Source organism: Ovis aries, chromosome 11, assembly GCF_016772045.2.
Source record: "Ovis aries strain OAR_USU_Benz2616 breed Rambouillet chromosome 11, ARS-UI_Ramb_v3.0, whole genome shotgun sequence".
NCBI classification, from domain to species: domain Eukaryota; kingdom Metazoa; phylum Chordata; class Mammalia; order Artiodactyla; family Bovidae; genus Ovis; species Ovis aries.
In genome coordinates this window covers 27,042,894-27,068,742 of record NC_056064.1, presented here as the reverse complement: position 1 = coordinate 27,068,742, position 25,849 = coordinate 27,042,894, and the positions used below count along the sequence as shown (strand labels likewise).

Below are 25,849 nucleotides of genomic sequence, written 5' to 3'. Positions count from 1 at the left end.
GTATCATGGAATTATGATCTTATTATCTTTATTTGGAGATTAAATATGGTTGAAAGAGATGCATTGGGGTACAAATTGAAAAGGGGTGGACTGGTCATGGTTATTTTATGTGTCAACTTGACTGACCACAAAATGCCCAGGTTCAATATTATTTCTGAGTGTGTCTGTAAAGGTGTTCTTGATGAGATTAGCATTTGAACTGGTAGACCCGGTAAAGCAGATGGCACTCCCCAGTGTGGGTGGGCATCATTCAATCCATCAAAGGCCTGAATAGAACAAAAGATGGAGGAAGGAGAAAGTCACCCCTTTTCTTTCCAGCCTCACTTGGTTGAGCTGGGACATCTCATCTAATCTTCTCAGGCCTTTGAACTTGGCCTGAAAAAACCCGTGGTTTTCTTGGGTATCCAACTTGCCAGTGGGTGATCATGAAAATCATCCATTTTCAGCCTCCGAAATATATACATATACACACACATAGTCATGCTACTGAGTCTCTGGAGAACTCTGACCAATAGAAAAATCAAGCAACGTCCACAAAAGTATGAGAGAAAGAAGTATCCAGCCAAGATATGCTTTCAGTTTTGAAGGCTACAGAAGAGTTTCAAAAATAAAAGATTCAGGGACTATAATGAAGCAATTATGAGCCCTTTCTGAAAAACATCCTAGAGAGATGAATAAAAAAGATGATAGGGAAGCGGCAGTGATAAGATTAAAGATGAGCCATTTAAATACATCGATAAGAGGGCATAACTGCAGGGATTATATTTGCAGAACAGAAAGTAAATATTATAAAACCTGACCAAAAAAGGATAAAAGCCATAATTGCGAGGTAGGATGGCCATCAGCTGACTAGAGAGCCTACATAGCTTTCCTACTTGAAAAGACTAAATTTGTGGATTAAATATTTTGTAAAAAAAAAAAAAAAGAAAGAAAATAAACACTACTGAGCTGGCGTAAATAGAAATATTTCTACAGAGGCCAAAAATGTAGTAAACTCAGGAAGCCTGGGAGGTAAGTGAGCACCTAAGTCAGCTTTTCTCCCCAAGGGTTACTGTGAAAGACAGGAGACCTTGAGTTTTGTCCAGACTGTTTTCTGGGCTGCAAGGGACAGGAGATAAAGCCCAAGGCTCCACCAAGATAGTGGGAGATTTCAGCACATAATCAGGGCCTCCTGCAAGCTCAATATAAAGACACATGAAAACCAAAACCCAAACCCATTTTAGGAAGGAAGGAGCAAGGGAACTTGCCTGGTTCAACCTTGACTGGAAGGAAAAAATAATCTTTCTTGAAAACCTGAAACGACAACCCAGCCCTTCCATAGTTTGTATTGCAATTCACCCAGTTGAGGAGCTTAAGAAAACTTTCACAAAATGCAAAGGGTTCCCAGGTTCCTAGTACAGCTTCAGGCTGGCAGAAAGCAAATACACATTCTCTCTACAGGTAGGTCACTTCCATCAAAGATTCAAAGTTCTCCCAAAGATTAAGTTCCAAGGAAAGAGAGCAGCTCACAATTTAAAGCGATAAAACACACAAGCCTTAAATGAGGCATCATGAGTCATCGGAAGAGAGGAGAGACCACAGAATGACACCTGCGAAGACCAGCGCTGTGTCCAGTCACACTGCGGCCAGAGGCAAACATGGGGTGGTGGTGGGGGATTCATACAGATCCTTTCAGAATTTAAAATGTTACTATTTGGGGACCTCCCTGGCAATTTTAGGGGCATCCCTGTGGCTCAGATGGTAAAGAATCTGCCTTCAATGCGGGTGACCTGGGTTCAACCCCTGGGTTGGAAAGATCCCTTGGAGAAGGGAATGGCTACCCACTCCAGTATTCTGGCTGGGAGAATTCCATGGACAGAGGAGTATGGCAGGCTACAGTTCATGGGGTAGCAAAGAGTAGGACACAACTGAGCGACTTTCACTTCTGGCAATTCAGTGGTTAAGACTTCACCTTCCAATGTAGGGGGTGCAGATTTGATCTCTGATCAGGAAGCGAAGATCCCCTTGGGGCCAAAAAACAAAACATAAAACACAAGCAATACTATATCAAATTCAATAAAGATTTTGAAAATGGTCCACACCTGAAAAAAATAAAAATCTTTAAAAACTGTTACTCTTTACTCCATCATGGATTTTTACATTAATTTTAATTTTTAAAATACTGCATTAAAGTATTATTTATGAGTTTTTTTGTTGCCCCTTAAATTTGGTCCCTGTGGAGAGCGCCCTGTTTGCCGCTCCTGAGACTGGCCCTGGCAGAGTTCACTTATCTAATTGCCATTTGTAATAAGATGGATGGATCTGGAGGATATTATGCTAAGTGAAATAAGTCAAACAGAAATATTATGTAGGGATTTTGCTAGAGGTTGGGGTACAGGTTTGATTCCTAGATGGGAAACTAGAATCTGGCATGCCACATGCACAGCCCAAAAAAGTAATAAATACTGCTGCTGCTACTACTAAGTCACTTCAGTCGTGTCCGACTCTGTGCGACCCCATAGACGGCAGCCCACCAGGCTCCCCCGTCCCTCAGATTCTCCAAGCAAGAACATTGGAGTGGGCTGCCATTTCCTTCTCCAATGTATGAAAGTGAAAAGTGAAAGTGAAGTCGCTCAGTCGTGTCCGACTCTTGGCGACCCCATGGACTGCAGCCTACCAGGCTCCTCTGTCTATGGGATTTTCCAGGCAAGAGTACTGGAGTAGGGTGCCATTGCCTTCTCCAATGATAAATACTACATAATCTTCTTTATATGCCAAATCTAAACCAAACAGAACAAAAACTATACTCATAGAAAAGGCAATCAGATTTGTGATTACCAGGTGAGGGTGGGGGATGGAGGAATTACATGAAAGTGGTCAAAAGGTACAAAGTTCCAGTTATAAGATAAGTAAAGTACTGGGAATGTCACGTATACAACATGACGACGGCTATACGGTATACTGGAAAGTTGTTAAGAGTAAATCCTGGGCTTCCCTGGTGGTCTAGTGGTTGGGAATCCGCCTGCCAATGCAGGGAACATGGGTGTCAACCCTGGTCTGGGACGATCCCACACGCTGTGGGGTAGCTGAGCCCGGGTGTCACAACTACTGAGCCAGAGCTCCAGAGCCTGCAAACTTCAACTACTGAGCTCACATGAAGCAACAACTGAAGCCTGGGCGCCTCGAGTCCATGCTCCGCAACGAGAGGCACAGCAATGAGAAGCCCACTCACTGCAACTAGAGAAGCCTGTACATCATCAAAGACCCAGGGCAACCAGAATAAATAAAATAAATCCAAAATAAATAAATAAATCCGGAGTTACCACCAAAGAAAGAGCCGTTTCTATTTAAACTTCTATGCTTCTATATGATGAAAGACCTGTCTGGGATTATGTTCACCAACTGCCAACCGTAATTCAGAGGATTTGGGAGATGTTCTGCCATGCTTGCATCTTTTATAATAAACATTTCCTTTTATAAAAACAAGTCACTAAATAGATAGCCAACACAAATTTGCTGTATGGCTCAGGAAACTCAAACAGGTGCTCTGTATCAACCTAGAGGGGTGCGATGGGGAGATGGGAGGGAGGTTCAAAAGAGAGGGGATATATGTATACCTCTGGCCAATTCATATTGAGCTTTGACAGAAAACAACAAAATTCTGTAAAGCACTTAATTATCCTTCAGTAAAAGATAAAATTTAAAGTCATTTTAAAAAACTCATCTATCAAAACAATTTAAGACCTTGATTAAATATTGCAAAATGGTATCTACCATCTATAATCTTAGTAAATAGATCTTGGCCATATTACTTTCCAAACTATTTGAAATATTTCAGAGGGTTCGCAGATGGCTTAGTGGTGAAGATTCTAGGCTTTCACTGCCAGGGACCCAGGGTTTAATCCCTAGTCAGGGAACTGAGATCCCACAAGCTGTGTGGCCAAAGTAAGACTATAAAAAATAACTCATCAAACAAAATATGACATGGCCAACTGAAAATAGAAAATTATCAGGAAGTCCTTTAACTTCAGCTTTAAAAACTACCCTAGTATTCATAATCTCATTGTTGGTTTGAGGCCAAAACAAAGACTGATCAGAAGTGACTTGAGAATCATCTAAGAAAAATACCCCAAGAAAATATGCCTCCTGGTGGCGATGGTAAGGGTAGTAACTTTTCTGCTTCTGTACTACACCTCTCTGTACTTTTCTAAAATTATGTATTATGTTGCTTAATTGCTAAGTCGTGCCCAACTCTTTTGCCACCCCATGGCCTATCACCCGCCAGGATCCTCTGTGCAGGGAACTTCCCGGGCAAGAATACTGGAGCAGGTTGCCATATCCTTCTGGGTATCTTCCTGACCCAGGGATTGAACCCTAGTCTCCTGCATTGGCAGGCAGATTCTTTACCACTGAGCCACCAGGGAAGCCCATACAATATGGAAAAGATGTTATGTCAATGTTGTTTTAAAGCAGGACGAGGCCTATTTGTTCGACCCCGAAGCCAAGACAGAGCAATGCCTGCCGTGCAGTTCGTTCGGTGAAAGACTGTACTGTCCGTGCATGGTTCTCGCGCCTGGCCACTAGCGGGGATCAGCCTCGACACTGGAAATGCAACAGCAGCCCAGGCAGGGAGTCGAGCCTGGGTGCTCTTGTCTCCTGCTAAACCACTCAACAGACACACTTTTGGTCAAAACTAGTAAACTTTATTTAAAGTTCAAAAAATAAAATAACAGACAAGAGGCAGCTTTCGCTTTGTTCTTCCCGAGGATCAGATGTGACGACCTAGAGCTGGACCTACCCCTAAGAAGTGAAAATACCCTTTATCCCCAGTCAAGCCACAGCGAGGATGTTTGATCTGGGGACAGGCCTGGGGTAGTGGGGCAGAAGGAGACCACCACAGAGTGTCAGTGGGTTCTGAGATAGCACAAGTAGAGAACAAAACAAAAGCCCCAGCAGAAGTGGGCCTGGAGCCTCAACAGGGGACGGTCACAAGGAGCTATGTACAAGGGAGCCAGACTGGGGCTGTAACCCACAGGGGAGCAGAGCGGCAGGGTACCTTGAGGCCGCCCTCCACCTAGCCAGGTGCCGCTGTGCACAGCTCACCCTCAGTTCTCGTCATCACTGTCATCCGGGCTGATGGCTGGACTGGTGAGGCTGTAAGTGGGGCTGGTGGGCGAGTAGCCAGGGGAGGTGGGCGAGTAAGTAGAGCCTTTCGGGGAGGTGGGGGAGTAGGTGGGGCTGGTGGGCGAGTACTTGGGGGAGGTGGGAGAGTAGGTGGGGCTAGTGGGTGAATACTTGGGGGAGGTTGGGGTGTAGACAGGAGAGGTTGGTGAGTAAGTAGGCGATGTGGGTGAGTATTTTGGGGTGGTGGGTGAGTAGGTAGGGCTGGTAGGTGAGTACTTGGGGGAGGTGGGTGAATATTTGGGGCTGGTAGGTGAGTACTTGGGGGAGGTGGGGGTGTACTCTGGTGAGCTGGGGCTATAGGAAGGACTGGTTGGGGTGTACTTTGGCGAAGTCGGGCTGTAGCTGGGCGAGCTGGGGCTGTAGCTGGGCGAGCTGGGGGTGTAGGTGGGAGACTGTGGTGTGTATCGTGGGCTTGAAGGAGAGTAGCTTGGCGAGGTTGGGGAGTAGCTGGGTGAAGTTGGAGAGTAGCTTGGAGAGGTTGGGCTGTAGTTGGGGCTTGTTGGTGTGTAGTTGGGACTGGTAGGTGAGTAGCTCGGTGATGTTGGGCTATAGCTGGGTGATGTCGGGGTATAATTGGGACTGGTTGGAGAATAGTTAGGACTGGTGGGTGAGTAACTTGGAGAAGTTGGAGAGTAGCTTGGCGATGTTGGTGAATAGCTTGGAGATGTCGGTGAGTAGCTGGGCGAAGTGGGCGAGTAGCTGGGCGAGGTGGGCGAGTAGCTGGGCGAGGTGGGCGAGTAGCTGGGCGAGGTGGGCGAGTAGCTGGGAGAGGTGGGCGAGTAGCTGGGTGATGTGGGTGAGTAGCTAGGTGATGTGGGAGAGTAGCTTGGGGAAGTGGGCGAGTAGCTGGGAGACGTGGGTGAATAGCTGGGAGAAGTGGGTGAGTAGCTGGGAGAGGTCGGGGAGTAGCTGGGTGACGTGGGGCTGTAGTTGGGGCTGGTTGGAGAGTAGGATGGAGAAGTAGGGGAGTAGGAAGGGGAAGTGGGGGAGTAAGAGGGACTCTGGGGTGTGTAGCCTCCAGGGGAGCGGGGCTCATAGGCAGGTGATGTCGGGGAGTAGCTGGGAGACATGGCACCCCCTGTGGGAGAGAAGCAGAAGAGGTGTTAAGTGATGAGAGATTCATCCAGAAGCCAAGGCCAAGGAGAAAATGAACTTGGCTTTAACAGACAAGGACCACTCACCTGGTGAGGGGATATACGGGCTTGAGGGGCCTGGGGAGCCCGGGGAGCCTGGTGTGGGAGACCAGGCCGGGGAATAGCCAGGGCTGAACCCGCTGGCGTCTGAGGCAGCACTGGGAGAGAAGCCTGCTGCTCCCGGGGTCATCCCACTCCCTGCAAAGAGAGAGACGTTTGTTAAAACCAGAGCTGGAGCCCCACACCTTCCCAGAGCTCCAGGGCCCCCAGCACCCCACATGGGAACCCCTCACGAGCCCAGCCCATCCACCCTCTGAACCACCCAGAGGGCTGTCTTTCCAGGCGGCCACTCACCAACACTGGGAGACCAGGCACCGTAGGCTGGGGTTGCACCCTGGTTCCAGGGTGTCATGGCTGGAGAAATTCCTCCCATGGGACTGGGGGCCGAGCCGAAGAACATGCCGGTGGCTGCAGAGAGGCACGTGGTGACTCGTAAAGAAGAACACCCGGGGCCTGGCTGCCCTCCCACCCAAGGCCTCCCCGCTCCCACCTCCACCTCGCAGACCCTCATACTCACGTCCGGCAGCCCCCAGGCCTGGGATATTGGTGGGGATCTCCATGCCGTACTTGCACTTCTCTGCATCGAGCAAGAGGTCAAAACAGCCGGTGCCAGCTGGAGCCAGCTGGCCCAGCATGATGTTCTCGGACACCCCCTTCATGGGGTCACTCTCTCCGTGCGCAGCTGCTTCCATGAGCACGTCCACCTAAACCTCGGAAGAGGGGACACGCTGTCACACCCCACCCCCCACGTCCCACCCAACAGAGGAAAAACCGCACCAAGGCCCATCACTCAGCCAAGGAGGCCCTCCTCCCACAGCCAGCCCTCCTCCCCACCTACTCAGCACTTCTCTCCTACCGTTTCCTCAAAGGAGCACTTCATGAGAGGTCCAGTGTCCTGGCGGTTAACTCCATGGCGAGTGATGGCCATCAAGTGGCCACGACAGGTCATGGTATCACACAGGAGAGCCAAGTGCCGGTAATTGACGTAGGAGCCGTCGAAGGAGATGACGTGGTACAGCTCCCGCTCCAGGGCCTTCCGTACAGCCTCAATGCCCAGCACCTGGCGTGCAGATGCAGGGGAAGCCTCAAGACCCGCTAACTCTGCTCCCCACCCACTGCTCCCAGCACCCAGATCCAGTCAGGAGTCCATGAAGCCCAAATGCAAAAGTGGATTCAGGGATGAAACCACCAGATCAGAGAAATGCCCTGAAGGGCGAGCATGGACCACAACCACTGCCCGAGACCCAGGGGGTCCAGAGACGGCGGGGTACCGGCTTGCAGGGGCTCACCGTGAAGATCTCCACGATGTCGTTGGATGTGGTGCGCACAGGGTCCACATCCTTCTCACTCAGCACACGCATCAGGCTCACACCGTCCGTCTCCAGGATCCACTCCTGCAGGGCCTTGAACTCCCCGTCCTCTGTGATGATGATCTTCTTCTTGTTGTCAGTCTGCGGCAAGTGCATGTACACCTGGCAAGGGGCAGAGCAGGCTCAGGCTGGGCGGGTGGCGGTGGCAGGAGGGTGCAGGGGTGGACCTGCAGTGGGCATGGCCGGCTGACCTTGCTGATCTGCTCTATGCCCTGCAGGGTCATGTCCGTCAGCATGTTGGACTCGATGCAGCGCAGGAAGACGTCGTCGTCCATCTTGTCCACCACCTCTTCCTCCTGCAGCAGAAGCCGAGTCAGGCCTCTGAGAATCCTCCGGCTCCCCTGGCCTCACCCCGGACCACAGCCTGAGCTACAGAGCTGGGCCTGGCCCAGACCTACCTGCTTCCTTCCAATAAGGTTACTTTCTAACATGTTTTTACCATGGTATTTAAGGAAACCTCAGAGAAGACAGCTACACTCCTCCAGCCTGACACCATTCCCACCCCCTGGGCACTCCCAGGGCGGGAACCAAGCACATGGCGCCTCCACTCTCGTCCTGGTCCTTGTCGCACACCCACCACCCACCCACCAATGCCTTGACGTGTGACCCCATGGAACAGAGGTGTATAGTCCTCGCTCAAGACGCATCCACGTGTTATCCACTCTCTGCCAGTTCATATGAAGCTCTGAGCTTTTATGATTAAAAGCACCAGGCATCCACATCTGCCGAACAATGTTTCAGGAGCCATGCCCAGGAGTGAACTCACTGGTCGAGCATTTTCCTGGGTCTCGTTATAGGCACTGTTACCCCACCTTCCCAAGGATGCAGCCGTTCCTACTGTCTGACCTGCCCTCGGGGAGGAGACAGCCAGGTGACCAGGCTACGGGGACACCCCAACATCAACACCAGCTGTTTATCCATGTGGCGCTATTTCACATTGGATAGATTTTTTGCTGCTAGAACTTTTGAAAATCATTGTTAGCCACCCTCCATCTCCAGATGGTGTGGCTGGCACTCAGTGCTGCCTTCATTTTAATTTCCATGGTCAGGAACCAGATTTAATGGTTTCCCGTGTCTGACACAAAGTTTCTGCCTGGGTCCCCTTTACCTCTTGCATCTTGTTTTCATCACTGTTCATGATGCGGATCCGGAGCACCAGCTTCTCTGCGTTATCATCGTTAAAGATGCAGTTCAAGTCGTCACCGAAGCCTGAGGAGAGTGAGCGAGGCAGACGACAGCTGTAGGACTATGGCCACTTGCGGTGCCCACAGTGCTCCCCAGCGGGCTCTCCTCTGGCTTCCCCCTCCTCACAGAACCCTTCTAGAAGGAGGGTGGGGAAAGCATGAGGAGGAAAAGGCACCGCAGAAGGGACCTGGAACAGAGGTGCCCTGGGGAAGTAGAACCAGTGCCTGGAAGTTGGTGGGTACGGGCGGCGTGTCTGGGATGAGAGCGCAGGGACAGGATGGAGAGCGAGGGGAGCCCGGACAGGACTTCCTGGCCTCACCAGCATTGATCTTTTCCGCAATCTGCTCCATGGTCAGCTTCCGGTCAGTCATGTGCTTCCGGTCCAGCTCCACCCGCAAAAGCCAAGGGGAGATTCGGGCCACATCAAAGTCAGGCATCTCATAGTAGACATTCACCCACTCCTGATCCTCGGCCACCACTGTGCTCTGGGGGTTAGGGTCATAGTAGATGGCCGTGTTGGCGGTCACCTTCCTCAATGTTGTGTGTTCCAAGCGGCACAGAATATCCTGGAGGAAAGAGGGATTCTTGACATTCAGGTGGCTCCGAAGGCCTCTTCAAACCCCTCTGGAGAGAGAATTCCACACCCTCATTGAAAGGAAGGGGTCCCCTCCTCCTCCCACCCCGAAACTCATTACCCAAGTCCCACCTTGGCTCTCTCTGCATCTCGAGCAGACTGGCCCAGCAGGAAGACCGTAAGTGAGGGGGTCTTTGGCTTCTTGGAAATGTTGATGAGCTCCTTAAGTCGGGGCACACCCAGAGTCACGTTCTTGGCGGACACACCAGCATAGTGGAAGGTGTTCAAGGTCATCTGGGTGGCAGGTTCTCCAAGGGACTGTGCAGCCAGAGCTCCCACCATTTCCCCCGGATGGGCCTGGGGATGATGGGGAGAAAGAAGAGCTGCTCTCAGAAGAGCAAATCCGCCTGCCTACCCCACTCTACCACCCCCGGTGAATAGGAGTGAGGTGCTGTCAGGGCTGGACAGAAGCATTTGGAAAAGGGAGAGACTTAAAGATCAGAGTCTATTTGATCATCCCCTTCCTCAGACAGCATTTCCATTTACATACACCATTCAGTGGCCAATGGGCTGCACACCCAGGAAAAGGGACTATGCCATCTAAAACCTTCGTTTTTATCAAGTGAATATTTACCTCACAATTAGCATACAGTGCTTATCGAAACTGTGAGGTAAATATTCACTTGATAACAGTCTTCTAATCACATACCATAAATGATAATCTTTTAATTGGAATCATATAGTATGTAGCCTTTTCAAACAGGCTTTCTTCTTTAGTAATACTATTCTTTAAAGTTGATCACAGTCTTTTACGGCTTGACAGCTCATTACTTTATCACAAAATAATATGCTCTTGTCTTGTTTATTCTTCATCAATGGAGGCACATTTAGGTTGTTTCCATTGCTTGGCTACTATGAATAAACTGCTGTGAACACCTGCAACAGGTTTTAGTGTGGACACATGCTTCTTGGGGTTGCTCCTAGGAATAAAATTGCTGGGTCAGATGGTAACTCTATGTTTAAACTCTAGAGAAACTGCCAGACGTTTTCCAAAGCAGTTGCAACACCCCTCCAGAAATGTACGAGAGCTCCAATTTCTCCACCACCCTCACCAACACTTTACTTTTTCTTTCAGTCATCCTGTGAACATGAAGTAGAATCTCACTGTGGTTCTGAGTTGCATTTCCCTGATGACTGATCATGTTGAGCATCTTTTATGCATTTACCTCTTCAAGGCTCAGCAGCTACCTCTGCAACATGGAACTAACACTAACAACCCCTCCTCTATGAGGGTCGTCTTAAGACTCCTGAGAAATACAGGAATAAAGCCCCCAACACAGGACCTGGTTCACAGCAGTGTCTCAATGAAGGAGAACTCTATCAGGCAGCTGTGGGCAGAGGTGGGAGGTTCTCACAGCCCAGAGAAGTCAACAGGTCAAAAGAGAGAATTGAGGCTGGGGTGAGGAGTACAGGACTCACAATGGCTTGGTTGAACTTGGACTCGATCTCTCCAAGCAGCCAGTCGAAAGCCTCTCCACTGAGCCGGAATTCCTCGGCCATGCGGCGAGAACACAGTGTGGACCGCAGGTGGATGTTAAAGAGCAAGGTGGCGTTCTCCTGGGCCTGCCGGCTCAGGGGGTCATCCCCATTCACAATCACCAGCTTCTTGCTCAACTCCTTGACGCCTGGGGGCCAAGCAAGAGATAAAGAGCTTGTAGACTAGGACTTGCCAGCAGAGCCTGGCCTGGTGGCTCCATGGCAGCTACTCACCCTCTACCACCTTGATGGGGTGCAGGTCAGAGGGAAGGCGAGGGTTGATGTGGAAGATCTTCTGAGCGTTCCAGATCATGCGCAGAAGGTTGCAGGGGAGGACAACCTAGGGCAGGAGGGCAGGGAGGCAGGATCTCAAGTCAGGGCCAGCTGTGCAGGGCCAGCCCCTCTCCAGCCCATCCCTTCGTGCCCACACGCACCTTGCTGTCACCAGTTGGGAAGATGACTCTGAGCACCTCCCGGTCCTCTCGCATCCGCTCAAATTCTCGTTCTAGCTCATTCTGAATGTGTGCGTTGCTCAGCACATCCTTCACTAGGTCTTCCTGCAGGGTGCGCCGCAGGGCCCTCTCATTGGTGTAATCAAAGCGGAACCTGCAGGTGGCAGGGGTGGAATCAAGGTGAAGATCCCAGCCAGAACAGGGTGTGACTCCTCCTATGGGCCGGGCTGTGAAGAATCTTGGGAGGGAAACGAGATCCAAAGCCAAGGTCCTCTAGCAGCCCTGAGCATGTGCCCGCCCTCTAGGCTTGCTCTGTACCAACACCAGGCCCCGAAGTCTCAGCTCTCTGTCCACCCTCTCCCATCACGTGGCTGCTGCCACAGAGGTGGGGAAGGAGCATGATAAGGTTAAGGGTTCACTGCAAGATACCGTCCAGGTGATCTCACCTTGGGGGGTTTCGGGGGGAGACAGGGACTCCTACAACCCTGGCCCTGAGCCCCAGGGGCAACAACCACCCGCCAGCAGCCTCCTCACTTCTTCTCAAAAGCCTTGTTGGAAGGCTTGAGGGTGGCCAGATTCTGGAACTCGACACTCTCGCCCGCCAGGCCATCCTCGCCATAGCGCAGCTGCACCACCTGATTGATGGAGTTGCGCACGGTGGCGTCGTACTTCACCATCACCGACTCCATGGACTTTATCAGCCGCCGCTGGATGTACCCTAGGAGCAGAGAATCAACTGAGGGGCCCAGAGCAAGAACAGGAGCCTCTCTACCTTAGGAAGAGTGCTGCTGGCCACTCTGGTGCTCAAGGGAGCCAGCTGGTGGCCCCTCAGGGAAAGCCATGCCCACCACCACCAGATGCAACCAGGGCCCAGTAGAGACCCTGAGGAACCATCCCCACGTGACTGGTCAGGAGCAGAGAGCCTCAGGCTCCATCCCCATGACATGGAATGCCCCAGCACAGCCAGGTCTGCTTAACTCTTGACCTTCAGTCTCTGTTCTTTCCAGAGAGGCCAAAATGCCTTCCCTGGAGACTGAAGACTTCAGCCTGAGAACCCCACTCAAACCCCAAGGCTTTCTCCGCCTGGGCTCCTCCCTGCGACTGGCTGGTGGTTGGGGCCTCACCAGTCTCAGCAGTCTTGACAGCTGTGTCGATCAGCCCCTCACGGCCCCCCATGGCATGGAAGAAGAACTCAGTGGGCGTGAGGCCGGCCAGGTAGGAGTTCTCCACAAAGCCTCGGCTCTCAGGCCCATAGTCATCTTTGATGAAGTGAGGCAGGGTCCGGTGCTTGAATCCAAATGGGATCCGCTTGCCCTCCACGTTCTGCTGCCCGACGACAGCAATGACCTGGGGGACAGAAAAGCTGGGCTGCATCCCCTCCCTCGAGTTTCTCCACGCATCGCCCTAACAGCACACCCCTCCATTCCTCCTCCCACCTCCAAGGGACCCTCTGCTGGAAAAAAGGCTCCTCACCTGGGAGATGTTGATCTTGGAACCTTTGGCCCCAGACACGACCATAGACTTAAAGTTGTTGTATTCAGACAGTGATTTCTGGGCAGAAGAGCCGGTCTTGTCTCGGGCATCGTTGAGAATGCGGTTCACCTGGTTCTCAAATGTCTGCCGCAGGGTGTTCCCTGGTGTGGGCTCCAGCTCATTGTTATGTGCCTTCTCAATGACCTGGTGCAAAGAAGGAGACGCAACTCTCAGGGGGACATTGACCTCTGCTGGTCCCTGTCCCTCCCAGCCCCGTGTCCCTGTCACTCCTCCTCAGTTCAAAGCCACTGGGAGGCCCTGGTTCAGCCTCTACCCAGCCTCCGCTCTCACCTCTATTACATCCTGCTTGGCCTTCTTAATCGTGTTCTGAATGTCTTGGTAAGTCTTAGAATCAGCGATGGAGTCCCCAATGCCAATGGTATGACCTGGAAATGAGGAGAAGCATCAGCAACACCTTCTTTGGGTTCCCAAGAAACATGAGACGGACTCACAGCCAAGAGCATAGATGGAGGGAACCAAAGCCAAGGAGGGAAGAGAAGGGGAGGGGAGAAGAGCAGTCAGCAGTGAGAGGGACAGGATTTGTGGACAGAACTCGGTGGAGCCCTAGACTTGCCCTCAATGAGGAGCCAGTTGTTGATGACAGTCTGAATGTTGGAGTAGAAGAGGCGAGTGATGTCGTGACCCATCTCAAGGTAAGAGATGTGGACCAGGGAGCCGGCCGACGTGCCCAAAGACTTCTTACACAGGATGCCCATGATCAGCTCGCCATTCTCCACCACCACCTGCAGAGAGAGCACCGTTCACGGCCCCTGCTGGTGCTCCCGGGTCTGAAGCCCTGCCCGTTGCATCAGGAAGCCAGGCCCCACCTTAGTGTCCCCGGGAGAGATGTGCTTGTAAGGGCCACTGTCCTCATCGTCGGGGTGGGTGCTATGGGTGCGGATACAGTTGATGTGGCCGGGTATGATGAGGGAGAAGATCTGCTTCCCCGTCCACAGGGGCCGGGGCTTCAGGATGGCTGGCTGTGGGACCTTCCCATCCCACGTGGACAGGAACATCAGAAGGTTCATCACCTCCCCCTGGGAGAAAAAGAATGAGAGACAGAAGTCAGAACTGCAGGCGTCCACGCTTGCGAATGCCAGGGGAGGCCTCCCTGCCAAAGGAGGAAAGCCAAATTTCAGAGGCAAAAAGTGGCAAAGAAGTCTCTGCCAAACTTTCACTGAAAAAATTCGCGGTGATAGTTCAAAATTTCAGAGTCTTTTCTTTAAACAGTAACGACAAACTACTTTTAATAATTAGAAAATAAAGACAAAAGAAATAGAACTTTAACAAAGTCTTATTTCTCTCTTTGCCTTTACTTTCCAGAGGATATCTGAAATTACACGACGTTTTAAGGAACTAAACATGGAGCTAAGGCAATACACTGTTTTTGGCCTTGATCTTTGCTAAGCCCGTTTCCTTCCATTGTCTCACATACAGGTCTGCTGCTGCTGCTGCTAAGTCGCTTCAGTCATGTCCGACTCTGTGCGACCCCATAGACAGCAGCCCACCAGGCTCCCCGGTTACTGGGATTCTCCAGGCAAGAACTCTGGAGTGGGTTGTCATTTTCTTCTCCAATGCATGCAAGTGAAAAGTGAAAGTGAAGTCACTCAGTCGTGTCCGACTCTTAGTGATCCCATGGACTGTAGCCTACCAAGCTCCTCCATCCATGGGATTTTCCAGGCAAGAGTACTGGAGTAGGGTGCCATTGCCTTCTCCACACATACAGGACACTGCATAGCAAATCAGCAGGTCACTGCCCTTCCCCCGTCATTGCTGTGCTGGGCCCTGCCCACCCAGGTCAGGTTCTCCACACCTCCACCTGTCCCAGATCACACACCCGCTCCAGGAAGACATCCCTCTTGGTGAATTTGCGCACAGCAGTCAATGTGTCCTGCACAATGCCCATGACCGGACGATTGCTCTGGGGGGTGACAATCATGCGTGGCACCATGGCCAGCTCCTGGATCTCAGCCCGCGTCTCCAGGGACTGTGGCAGGTGCAAGTTCATCTCATCCCCGTCGAAGTCGGCATTGTATGGAGTTGTCACGCTACAGTGAAAGAGGACGGTGAGTCGGGGAGATGCTCCAGTGAAACCCAGGGAGCAGCCCAGACCCACCACCTCACTCAGCAGGCGGACGGACCTAAGATTCAAGCGAAAAGTGGACCAGGGCAGGATGCGAACCCGATGACCCATCATGGACATTTTGTGCAAAGTTGGCTGCCGGTTGAAGATAACAATGTCCCCATCACACATGTGCCGTTCCACCTGGGGAGGTGAGAGGCGGGAGAAACCTCAGTCAAGGAGGAGTGCTAAGAGTGAAGTCACAGTGGCCTGAGATACTCGAGACAGGCGCGCTGTGGTGTCATTTCACTTAAAATGCTTACTAAGCACCTGCTCTGGGCCAGGTCCTAGGCCAGATTCCAGGTTATCAGAGAAAACGAAGACACGGTACCCAAACCTTAGGGAAGTCCGCTGGGGGACAAAACCTCAAGGTGCTCTGACCATGAAACCTTTTGCTCCAGGCACCCTGCACTCCCACCCCCGCCAATCTCCCTTTCCTGCCATGTGTCCCTCATGCTACTCGTGGGTTTTTATGACCCCCACCCTCACTGCCAATGCCAGCAGCTGGCAGCTACAAGCTTGCCTAGGATAGCAGGAGCCTTTTTAAAAGACACAGATTCTAATAAACAGGATAGCCTCAGCTGCCCCATTCCAGCCAGACCCCCAGCCTGTTACATGCCTTGTAGCCAGTCTGCAGGTGAAGGTCACTGGGCTTGGGGTGGAAACGCAGGTCAATGCGATCACCGTTGTCCCGGATGATGTACTTGGCTCCCGGGTACTGGCTGTTCCCCCTGCGCACTAGTTCCTGAAGTCTAGGGAGAGAAGTGGAATGAATAAATCACTCTCCAAAGAGCCCTGTCGTCACTCCTCCCCCAAGGCTACAAATGGCGCTTGAATGTCTCAACTTCAAAGCTCTCTCGAAGCTAGGAGAGCACCGCTGCCTTCCTGGCCCCTCCAGGCAGGACTTCTGAACTGAGCACACCTGTCAATGTTGAAGGGGGTGACGATCTCCGCAAAGGTCATGTTAGCGGCAATGGAGCGTGGCACGCCGACCTGGTCAATGGAGAGGTTGGGGTCGGGGGTAATGACAGTGCGGGCTGAGAAGTCCACACGCTTGCCCATCAAGTTCCCACGCACACGGCCTTCCTTCCCCTTCAATCGCTGCTTCAGGGACTTGAGGGGACGCCCAGACTTCTGCATGGCCTGTAAGGAGACAAAGGGCGGGGGGCACCCCGGCATTCAGCACTGGCCCCCACCCTGACCCCCTCCCCTTTCTCCCAGGCTCTAGGCGCGGGGACCCTGCTGACTCACACGAGGCAAGCCAGGCAGCTCATTGTCCACCATGGTGGCCACGTGGAACTGGAGGAGCTTCACGTCCTCGGCGATGACATGGGCAGCTGCGCCGTTCTGCTCATTGCGCCGAAGCTGATTGTTGATCTTGACAATGTCGGCCAGTTTGTGGGTCAGGTCGTCCTAAGGCAGAAGTCAGCACTGTCACCGTCCAGCTACCCTGCACATGCCAGCATACAGCGTCTCTCACCCCTGTCCCCTACCACCACCCTGGGTGGCAGCTCTGGGCTCTCGGCTCACAGATCCAGAGCACCGTGATGGGCTTTAACCTGCTTAAGGGGCTCACTAAAGGTCATACAGCCAGCAAGCGGCAGGTGTCTTCACACCAGGATGATCTGTCTGGCACCCCGCACACCTTCCCCACCCCACCCCCACACACACCTTTGCCCAGATATCCAGCCTAGCTATGAAGTAGGGCCCCACAGCTGCTGACCTGGTTGCGGGCAGAGCCCTGCATCACGACAGCGGGCCGCACGGAGAGCGGGGGCACGGGCAGCACAGTGACGATCATCCACTCAGGCCGGGCGTAGCGCGGCTCCATGCCCAGGACAAAGCACTCCTCGTCGGAGATGCGCTTGAAGATCTCATGCACCCGCTCGGGGCTCAACAGGATCTTCTTCTCTTGAGAGTCCTCATTGACATGCTTCCATTCTGCGTATAGCTCCAGGCCGGAGCGCCGGATCCGGGGCTGGTACCGACCGCAGCCACCGTGGCCCTACCAAAGGGACAGAGAGGCCATCAGAGCCCAGAGGGTGGGTTTGCCAGTCCCTCACTCTTCTGTGACCTTCAGGTCCTGCCGCTTCTGCTGCCTTCTCCCTTCCCCTCTCCAAGACCACCCTGCCCTCGCCCGCTCCCAACAGTCTGGGCAGCCCCAGCTACCTTTTCTTTGGTCAAATCTTCATCGCCCTCAGGCTGCTCCACACCAAACTTGTTGTCCATCTCCTCCCCGCCCTCGCAGATGTTTTTGCCCTTGCAGAGGTCATAGACGTGTGTGAGCCGCTTCTTGGGCTGCCCCTTGGACTTAGCCAAAATGTCCTTGATCTTCGGGTTGTTCTGGGAACAGAGCAGACAGAGTGGGGTCAGTTGGGGCTGCTCCCCTGCCTCCCCACCACCCCGCAGCAACCCTTCCCCCTGGCCAGAGCCTGTCTCCCACTCACAGAGTCCACAAGCAACTTGGAGCAGAAGAAGCAGACACAGCGCAAAACTTTCATGGTCTTGACCAGGAAGCCAACGTGGAACACAGGCTTGGCCAGCTCAATGTGGCCAAAGTGGCCAGGACACTCTGTCATGTTTCCTGTGGGAAAACACACGCGACATGTTCCTTCCAGCGCTCACCTCAGAGACCAGGTCTCTAGGCTTCCACGCTCAGCCCCAGTTCTCTGTGAGGCAAGCCTCTCCCTCCCTCCAGGGTCCACGCCAGACGCCCCGCCGCTCACCTGCACAGGTTTGGCAGCGGCCCGTTCTCTCAATCACCCCCTGCCTCGGATCCATCAGCCCACCGAGCTTGGGGCGGCCTCCCTCCGTCGTCTCTGGGTATTTGATGCCGCCCTCTGTCACAGACATTCGCTTCTGTGGAAAAGAAAGGCCCGTACTAAACTGAATCCCTACTTTTCAGATTTCATGGCTGGTGAGCTCTATACCGAGGCCTCAAAGGACCCTCAACTACTTACAAAAGAGCTGAGTAGGTTTAGCTTGGAGTGAGAGGAGTGGGAGGTCAGTGTGTGTGATATTTGATTCTGAAAATGCCAAAGTCAAATACCACAAGTCAGAAGCTCATTCCAGTCACCTTCTGAGTGAGACAGGGCATGCAGACCAGTGTGTGGGCAGCTCTGGGCTCCACACACACTATTCATTCCTCTGGGTTGAATTCTAGGCCACTGTCATCCATAGAATTTAACCGCAAAAGAAATAAAGCTGCTTCAAAGGGGGAAAGAATAGGGAAAAAATCAATGCATTGTTTCTTTCCCAAAGCTGAAACCAAGGCCAGAATTGGGGTCCCTAGCAGGAACTTCCCCGTATGACCACCCACACCTTGACAGCCCAGGTATGCTGCCCCAAGACATGCCTTGTCAACTCTAACCTCACCTCCTAAAGTTAGGCACTCTTTGCCTATATCCTTGTCACCTCCTCTTTCTCAAGGGCTTGGACCAGCCTGAACCCCTTCTACATTCAGACATTTTAGGATAAGACAGAAGGAGGGGGCGCTAGAGCAAAGGGTTGGTGAAAACTGTCTGGAGCACAGAAAATTTTCAGGGTGAACCCTGGAGCCTCAAGAGATGGCTTGAGGGTTTTGGCCCTTGGTGAGAATCCTGGGGAAGGTACAGCCAGGACTCAACGGGACCAATTCAGTGGAGGAACAGGCGAGAAGGCAGAGCTCAGAAACAGGTACAACCTGAGAAGAGACTTCGGCTCTGAGCTGTTCAAGGAAACCCATGGCAACTTTTCACACCCTGAAAACCAGAAACTTTACAATTGGTTAAGCTCTGGTCCACTAAACTTCCACAGAGAAGAACTCAGAAGAATGTAATAAAAGATTCTAGTTTGAGTGTCAACTTCGTGCCAGGCACTAAACATGCCTAATGTGCCGTGGCTGTCTAACCCTAACCAGGAACCTGCTGTTAGTGAATTCCTGCTCTTTGCCATGAGCAACCTGAGGCTATAAAGCGACTGCCCAAGGCCTCAATCTCAAGGAGCCAGCAGGAGTCAAATCCGGCTCTGATTCCAGACCTGCTCATCAGCCTACGGTACTGCAGCGGAAACAGGCAGTTAAACTCCAGGACACCCAGAGCACGATTCACCACAGCCAAGACAACCTAAACGCTCACCAACGGATGAATGGCTAAAGATGATGTAATACGTACATACAATGGAATATTACTAAGTTATGAAAAACGAAATAATGCCACTTGCAGTAACATGAATAGACCTAAAGATAATCGTATCAAGTGAGGTCAGGCAAACACAGAAAGACAAATACCATATGACATCACTCATACGTGGGATCTAAAATATGATACAGGGACTTCCCTGGCAGTCCAGTGGTTAAGAATTCACCTTCCAATGCAGGGATCACGGGTTCGATCCCTGGTTGGGAAACTAAGATCCCACATGCTGCCGGGCAGCTAAGCCCGTGCACGGCAACAAAGACCAAAAAGTAATAATTAAAAGACTCAGCTCAGGCACTGCTTCTTCCAGAAAGCCTTTACACAGCCTCCCCAGGCAGACTGGTGCCCCTCCCATGCTTCCACACCCCTCCATCACTGCACATCTCATAACACAATGAAGTTATCTGTTGGGGTTTGTCTTCCTCATAGATTCTAAGCATCTCTTGGGCAGGTAGCATTCCTCTATTCTCCTGGATCATGTGAAACTGAACTAAACTGCTTAGGACCCTCCACTGCAGGGAAGTGCCCTCAAAGAACTTGAAAAGAGAAAGGCTGTTCCCTTATAGTTAAACCAATGATCCTCTCATAATGAAATCTGATTAGCCACTGCTGGGTAGTGGTCTACAGATACAGGGCTAAGAGGTTCTAAACATCCACAATGCTCATCCAGATGACCTGATGAAACCTCAAGGAGACAGGTCCTGTGCTGACTAAATTCACGAAGCCAGACCCCATCAGCTGCATCGTGTCTCATGAGACACACAACAGAAGAGTCTGCTTGCCTTGAATGAAACACAACGAAGCAGGAGCTGGCCTGAATCTGGCTTCCAGAGGTCACTAGAGACAGACCTAAAGGAAATCACACTCAAGGCTTTTCACGTCCCTCTGCTCCAAGTCCACGCTCACCAAACCAGCCACCTTCTAAAGACTCCCTCTGCTCCCAGGCATTGAAAGTGGACCAGAGGCTGTCCTGGAATGTTCTGGAGTAACCCCTCTACCTAAGTTATATTTTGGATTACACACAAAAGACTTCAGCCCCCAATCCTTCATCTATCGGTTTGTACTGCCCATACGGTAAAGGTTTGACTTCCAAGGGCTCAACACTTCTGCTCCAACTACAATAGATTTCTCAAAATTCCTTTTCTTCACATGCTCTCCTTTCCAGCAAACTTATTTTCAAGGCCCAGTTCAAATGTCACCTCTTTAGAGAGCATTCTCAACTCTTTCTAGCCTTATCTACACCCCAGCAAAGTTCTCAGCCCAACGTTAATTACTTGTTTACACATCTGTCTCTCCCACTGGACTGTAATCCTTGAGGGCAAGGATCACGTTTCGTTTGTTTAGTAAAAGAACCAGCACAGGGTAGGGGCTCAGTGAACACCTGCTGCATGGGTTTTTCCAGGCAAGAGTGCTGGAGTGGGTTGCCATTTCCTTCTCCAGGGGATGTTCCTGACCCAGGGATTGAACCCGGGTCTCCTGCATTACAGGCAGACGCTTTACCCTCTGAGCCACCGGGAAGCCCTTGGCAACAACAGCCCAAACCTTCCTCAAACAGAAAAGACTGCTGTGTCTTACAGTCAGCCTAAGAGCCCTCTCTATTTCAACACATACACTACTGTCAAGACGTCTGGAAAACATTTTACCTTTTATACTATCTGAGCCCCAAGAGGCTTCTCCAGGCCTAAGTGGAACTTTGTTATTCCCTCTAACACGAAGCATGATATAAATGGTAAGCCAGTAAGCCTTGCAGATGAAAATCAGTCTTGCAAAAGCCTATACACCAGAGATGATGCCTGTGAAATTTTGTGAACAGCCTTCCATGCTTTTTAAAAATTGCAAATATATTCCCATTCTTCCACAAACGGAGCCTCATTGTGCATACTGTTGAAGAACCTTTTCCTTTCTCCAGATTCCTAAACTTTAGCCGTTCACAATGCCCTTACTGCCCACTACCTGTCACAGCCAAAAGAGATCCACTTGTTAAATACCCGGATCCAAACAACCTAGTAATGATTTACATGAGAGCAGCTTAACAGCCCTTTGAAAAAACAATACACAAAAACTGAGACAAATTTTAATGTATTAAAATAACATTTTTATTTATAAAATAACAATTTGATGTTATTGGTTTTGTTATGTGGTTATCCAGAATAACCACAATTACTTATGACACCTGTTGCGCACCGCGCTTCTCAAATCTTAGAATCAGATACCAGTATTATCTCTGGTTCCACACTGATTCTTGCCCAGTATTTAGCAACTGCTAAAACCCCAGCTTCACAGATATGACGTCATTGAAAGGGATCTGGCGCCATCTAATGCTGAAAGGGAGAAGGCAATGGCAAGCCACTCCAGTGCTCTTGCCTGAAAAATCCCATGGATGGAGGAGCCTGGTAGGCTGCAATCCCCGGGGTTGCTAAGACTGGGACATGACTGAGCGACTTCACTTTCACTTTTCACTTCCATGCATTGGAGGAGGAAATGGCAACCCACTCCAGTGTTCTTGCCTGGAGAATCCCAGGGACAGAGGAGCCTGGTAGGCTGCCGTCTATGGGGTCACACAGAGTCGAACACGACTGAAGTGACTTAGCAGCAATGCTGAAAAGAAAGTTCCCCAATCGAGTGGTTCCCAAGGCATCAGGCAGATGAGCTCTGCTTCTCCTAAAATTTAAAAATCTCCCACTGGATCCCTGTGGGTGCTGCGGTGCCTCAGGAGTTTGCAAATAGGGAGTCAGGGGACTTAACCTATTAAGAGAGTCTTATTCTATTATAATAAACCCTGTTTTGTTAAATAGAATTCCTAGTAGCAAATACTTAAGTGACTTAGAATTTCAAACAGTATCATTTACAAACAATGTTGCAGTAAAAATCCTTCTATGTGTATTTTTATGTACCTGTCCAACTATTCCTTCACCCATTTATTCGAGTAACTTTTACTACATGCCTATTATGTGCCAGGCACTATTTGAGATGCTGGAGGAAGAGAGGGGAATAACAAAGTTCTACATGAAATTTACATTCTATTCAGGAAGTAAGAAACAAAAACACTAATCCTTTCAAGTACTGACCAGTAGGAAGTAGAATAAAGTCAAGACTGGGGGTTAGAGAATGCAAAAAGATGCTACTTAAATAGGGCGGTTGGGGAACAGTGGCTAAGGATAGGACATCCGAGCAGAAAACATACTGATACTGACACAGAGGAACAGACCCGCAGAGGTCTGAGCAATGCTTTTCTAAGCAGCAGGAACAGTGAATAATAAAATCCCTGAGGCAGGAATGAGCTCCTAGTTCTGGATCAACCAGCAGGTCAGGGACGTTAAGAGCAAAAAGGAGATTGGGAATGAGATGAAGAGGTCAGCAGGAGTCAGAAAGCACAGGACCTCACAGAACAGAGTAAGCAGTCTGGATCCTTTGAAGAGAATTCCATGCAGGGGAGAGATGCCATGAAAAGATCTCTCTAGCTGCTCTGCAAACTCTAACAGAAACAACTAGGGTCTGGGACTACCGTGGCACCCCATGGGAAAGACGATGGTGGGGTGAACCATGGTGGCTGAGCCAGTCATAAATGACTGGATTCCACCACATTTTAAAAGGCAGAACCAACAGACTGGCGGACAGACAGAGCAGAGGTTGGGAGAAAGGGAAGAGTCAAAAAGATGGCTTTGGGGTTAAGGGCAGGAGCCTCTGGATGCACTGTGGAGCCCTCCCTTGCTTGCTGAACCAGGCAAGGCTGGGGGAGGGGCATACTTGAGGAGAGACATTAATAGTCTTTTCTTTAAGGATAAATTTTTAGAAGTGCAGCCCTGGGCCAAATAATATGCATATTAAACAATCCACACTGTCAGACTGTCCTCCAAGAAGGTTATACACCAAGCTATCCCTACCAAAAATTGTGTAAGCATGCCTATTTCCTAGTGCTTTTGTCAACAGGGAAGAATCAGGTAAGAAAAAAAAGTTTGTGTTTAACTTGCACTTTTTATTAGTAAGTTGAATATTTCTATTGGCCATTTGTCCTACTTCTATGCACTGCCTATTCGTAACCTTGATCCTTTTATCCAGATTTGTGCCTTCCTGATTTCTAAGTGTTCCTTATACATTAAGGAACCTAACCTCATCCGTCACGTTGCAAATACAGTTTCCCAATCTGTTTTTCAGCTGTTCACGGTGTCGCTGACAAACAGAAGTGGCTCTTATTTTTTCAGTTTGCCTTGCTCTTCTTTGTAGATAAAATGCTTAGCTGGGTGTCTATCACATAACAGGCACTCAATAAAATTTACCCATAATTCACTCATTCCTACTAAGGGTTTTCCCCCTGGTATCAACCCCCAAAAGCTGTCTATACTTTTTGAGTGCTTTATAGTTTTGCTTTTTAGACGTCAACCTCACTCCATCTGGAATTTATTGTGTGTGGTCTGAGTTCAGGACATTCTAATTCCTGGCACAGCTTTCCTATAGCTGAGCCCCTGCCTCTAGCAAAATTGTCTCCATCCACAGAGCTATTCAATTCCATTCTTTCCAGCTCACTGGCTTCCTCCAGTTCATTCCACAAATGAGTCTGATTCACCCATAGCCCTCCCTACCTGGTCCCTCCGGCTTCCACTTAGTCTTCCTCCCCAGTCAGTTCTTCACAGAACAATCAAACCAGTCATTGTTTTTAAATGTAAATTTGATATCACTCTCCTGCTTATAAATTCTCCAATAGCTTCCTATTGAATACAGAATGAAATCTGGATTCTTCACCATGATTTACAATATCCCACCTGGCCTGCCCCACCTCAGGCGTCTCCAGCAATGGTTTAGTAACACTCTCCTTCTCACCACTAAACCCCAGCCACCCTGGTCACTTTTCAGCTTCCAGGGCACACCCTCCCTCAGGCCCTTTGCACTTACTCTTTCTTCTGCCTGAAAAGCTCTTGTCCAAGAACCTATGGCCTAGGAGACTGGCTGCTTCTCATTATTCAGGTAATGTCATCCCAGGCCTTTCCAGACCCTGACACCACCCCATCTAAAGAAGCCTCACTTCATTCACCATCCATCGCGTAACACCGTTTCACTTTATTCAAGGCACTTGCCCTTAACAGAATTATCTTGTTCATTTATTCGTGTTTATTGTCTGTTTTCCCTGCCCCTTCTCAAAGTGCTCTAGATTCTAGAAGACAGGGTCCTCGTCTTTTTCAGTTCTGTATCCCCAGCATCTGTTCTGCCTATTACGTAGCAACTACTCAGTTAACATTTGTAGCAGGGGGAGGGAAAAATATTGGGGGCTCGACTTCTCATCCAAACTTGTAAAGGCCTCTTAGCATTCGTGTCATCTCATTTAACGTTGGTGACTGTGGTGTGGAGCCTATCACCCTCCTTCTCTCCCTCCTGCTCACCCTCCAACCCCTCCTGTTGCCAAGGCCCCCAGCTCGGACACAGCACTAAACTTGCTGACCCCCTAGGAAAATTTAACTCTGGCTAGCCGAGGCTGGACCCAGCACTGCCTTGGCGCCACTAACCCTTCCGGTCCCCTTGGGCAAGAGAAGTGCCAAGTTTCCACGGTTATCGTCAAGCCCCGCCCGCGATGCGGGAGGGAGGAGCAGTGGGAGGGCAGAGCCGCTTACCAGTTCATCCGGACTGAGGACTCCGAACTGCACTCTCTTGATGGTGCGCAGCGGGCATGCGCTGTCCCCGGAGGGGGGGCCACCCCCGTGCATCGCGGAGGCAGGCGCGCTGCGCAGGCGCAAACCTCAGTACAAAAAGCCTGCGCCGCCTCCACCTAGGCGCTCAGACCCCGTCCGGGCGGCCGCCGGGAAGGACCTCCCCGAGTTGGGAGGAAAAAGCCGGAGGAGGGAAAGGTGGGGGAGGGAAGGAGGCGGGGAAACGAAAAGGAGTGAAAGGAGCTCCCCTCCGCCTTTGCGGAGATTTTTTCCGTCTCCCAAAAAGAAAAAAAAGAGGAAGGGAAAGGAAAAGGTTTCGGGGGAAGAAGAAGAAAAAGGGAAACGAATAAATAAGTAACCGGGCTCCTGAACGGCAGAGGTTACGGCAGTTTGTCTCTCCCCCTTCCGGGAGCCGCCTTCTTCTCCAACCGTCCCGGCCGCGCTCTCGGCGCTTCTGAGGAGAGAACTGGCCGAATGACGCCTTTTATAGATTCGCCCCAGCTTCCCCCGCCCCTTCCTTTCCCGCCCTCCTTTGCGCTACGGGGCCGCCTACGCCGGCGTGCACGGGGCGCGCGCTCGAGTCGTTTTCGTCGCTTCTCAGCTCCCTGGCTGGGTGACCTTTTGAAACGACGATGGGGAAGGGAACTTTTTTACCCCACCGCCTCCCTTCGTTACTCCCTCCAGCACCAAGGTTTAAGGTTTACAGATTCGAGGGTAAATATAGGCCAGTTTTATTCTAGTTTGGCTTGCGGTTTCATCTTTAGCTAAAGTTTCTTATTAATATAATCCCCCACGCTGGAAAATGGTCTGTTCTGAGACTCGGTAATGAAGGAGGCGGGGCCCGTCGGATCCTCCCAAGTGGCTTCCCGGAGTGGGGGAGCGCGGGGGCCATTCTTGGTCATGAATA

General features: G+C 51.0%; 1 protein-coding gene and 1 long non-coding RNA gene across 2 annotated transcripts in view; one reads left to right on the top strand and one right to left on the bottom strand.

The window, feature by feature from the left end:
• Positions 1-4,722, top strand: part of LOC114116879 (uncharacterized) — a 47,474-nt gene extending 42,752 nt beyond the window's left edge. The window contains exon 3 of the long non-coding RNA XR_003590709.3: positions 4,450-4,722. This is a non-coding gene — a long non-coding RNA (uncharacterized LOC114116879). The remainder of the gene's footprint in view (positions 1-4,449) is intronic.
• POLR2A (RNA polymerase II subunit A) lies at positions 4,661-25,398 on the bottom strand. Its single transcript, XM_004013289.5, has 29 exons — positions 24,907-25,398; positions 17,855-17,987; positions 17,576-17,712; positions 17,298-17,471; positions 16,852-17,133; positions 16,380-16,541; positions 16,051-16,271; positions 15,748-15,880; positions 15,148-15,272; positions 14,844-15,054; positions 13,834-14,043; positions 13,581-13,749; positions 13,298-13,392; positions 12,947-13,150; positions 12,598-12,820; positions 12,008-12,191; positions 11,456-11,627; positions 11,256-11,361; positions 10,965-11,170; positions 9,618-9,842; positions 9,231-9,477; positions 8,835-8,935; positions 7,918-8,022; positions 7,646-7,828; positions 7,213-7,416; positions 6,874-7,060; positions 6,651-6,764; positions 6,345-6,494; positions 4,661-6,241 (listed from the first exon to the last, which is right to left on the bottom strand). The coding sequence occupies exons 1-29, from the start codon at positions 24,997-24,999 to the stop codon at positions 5,085-5,087; spliced, it is 5,913 nt and encodes a 1,970-aa protein (XP_004013338.2). The 5' UTR covers positions 25,000-25,398; the 3' UTR covers positions 4,661-5,084.
• Between the last annotated feature and the right edge of the window lie 451 nt (positions 25,399-25,849).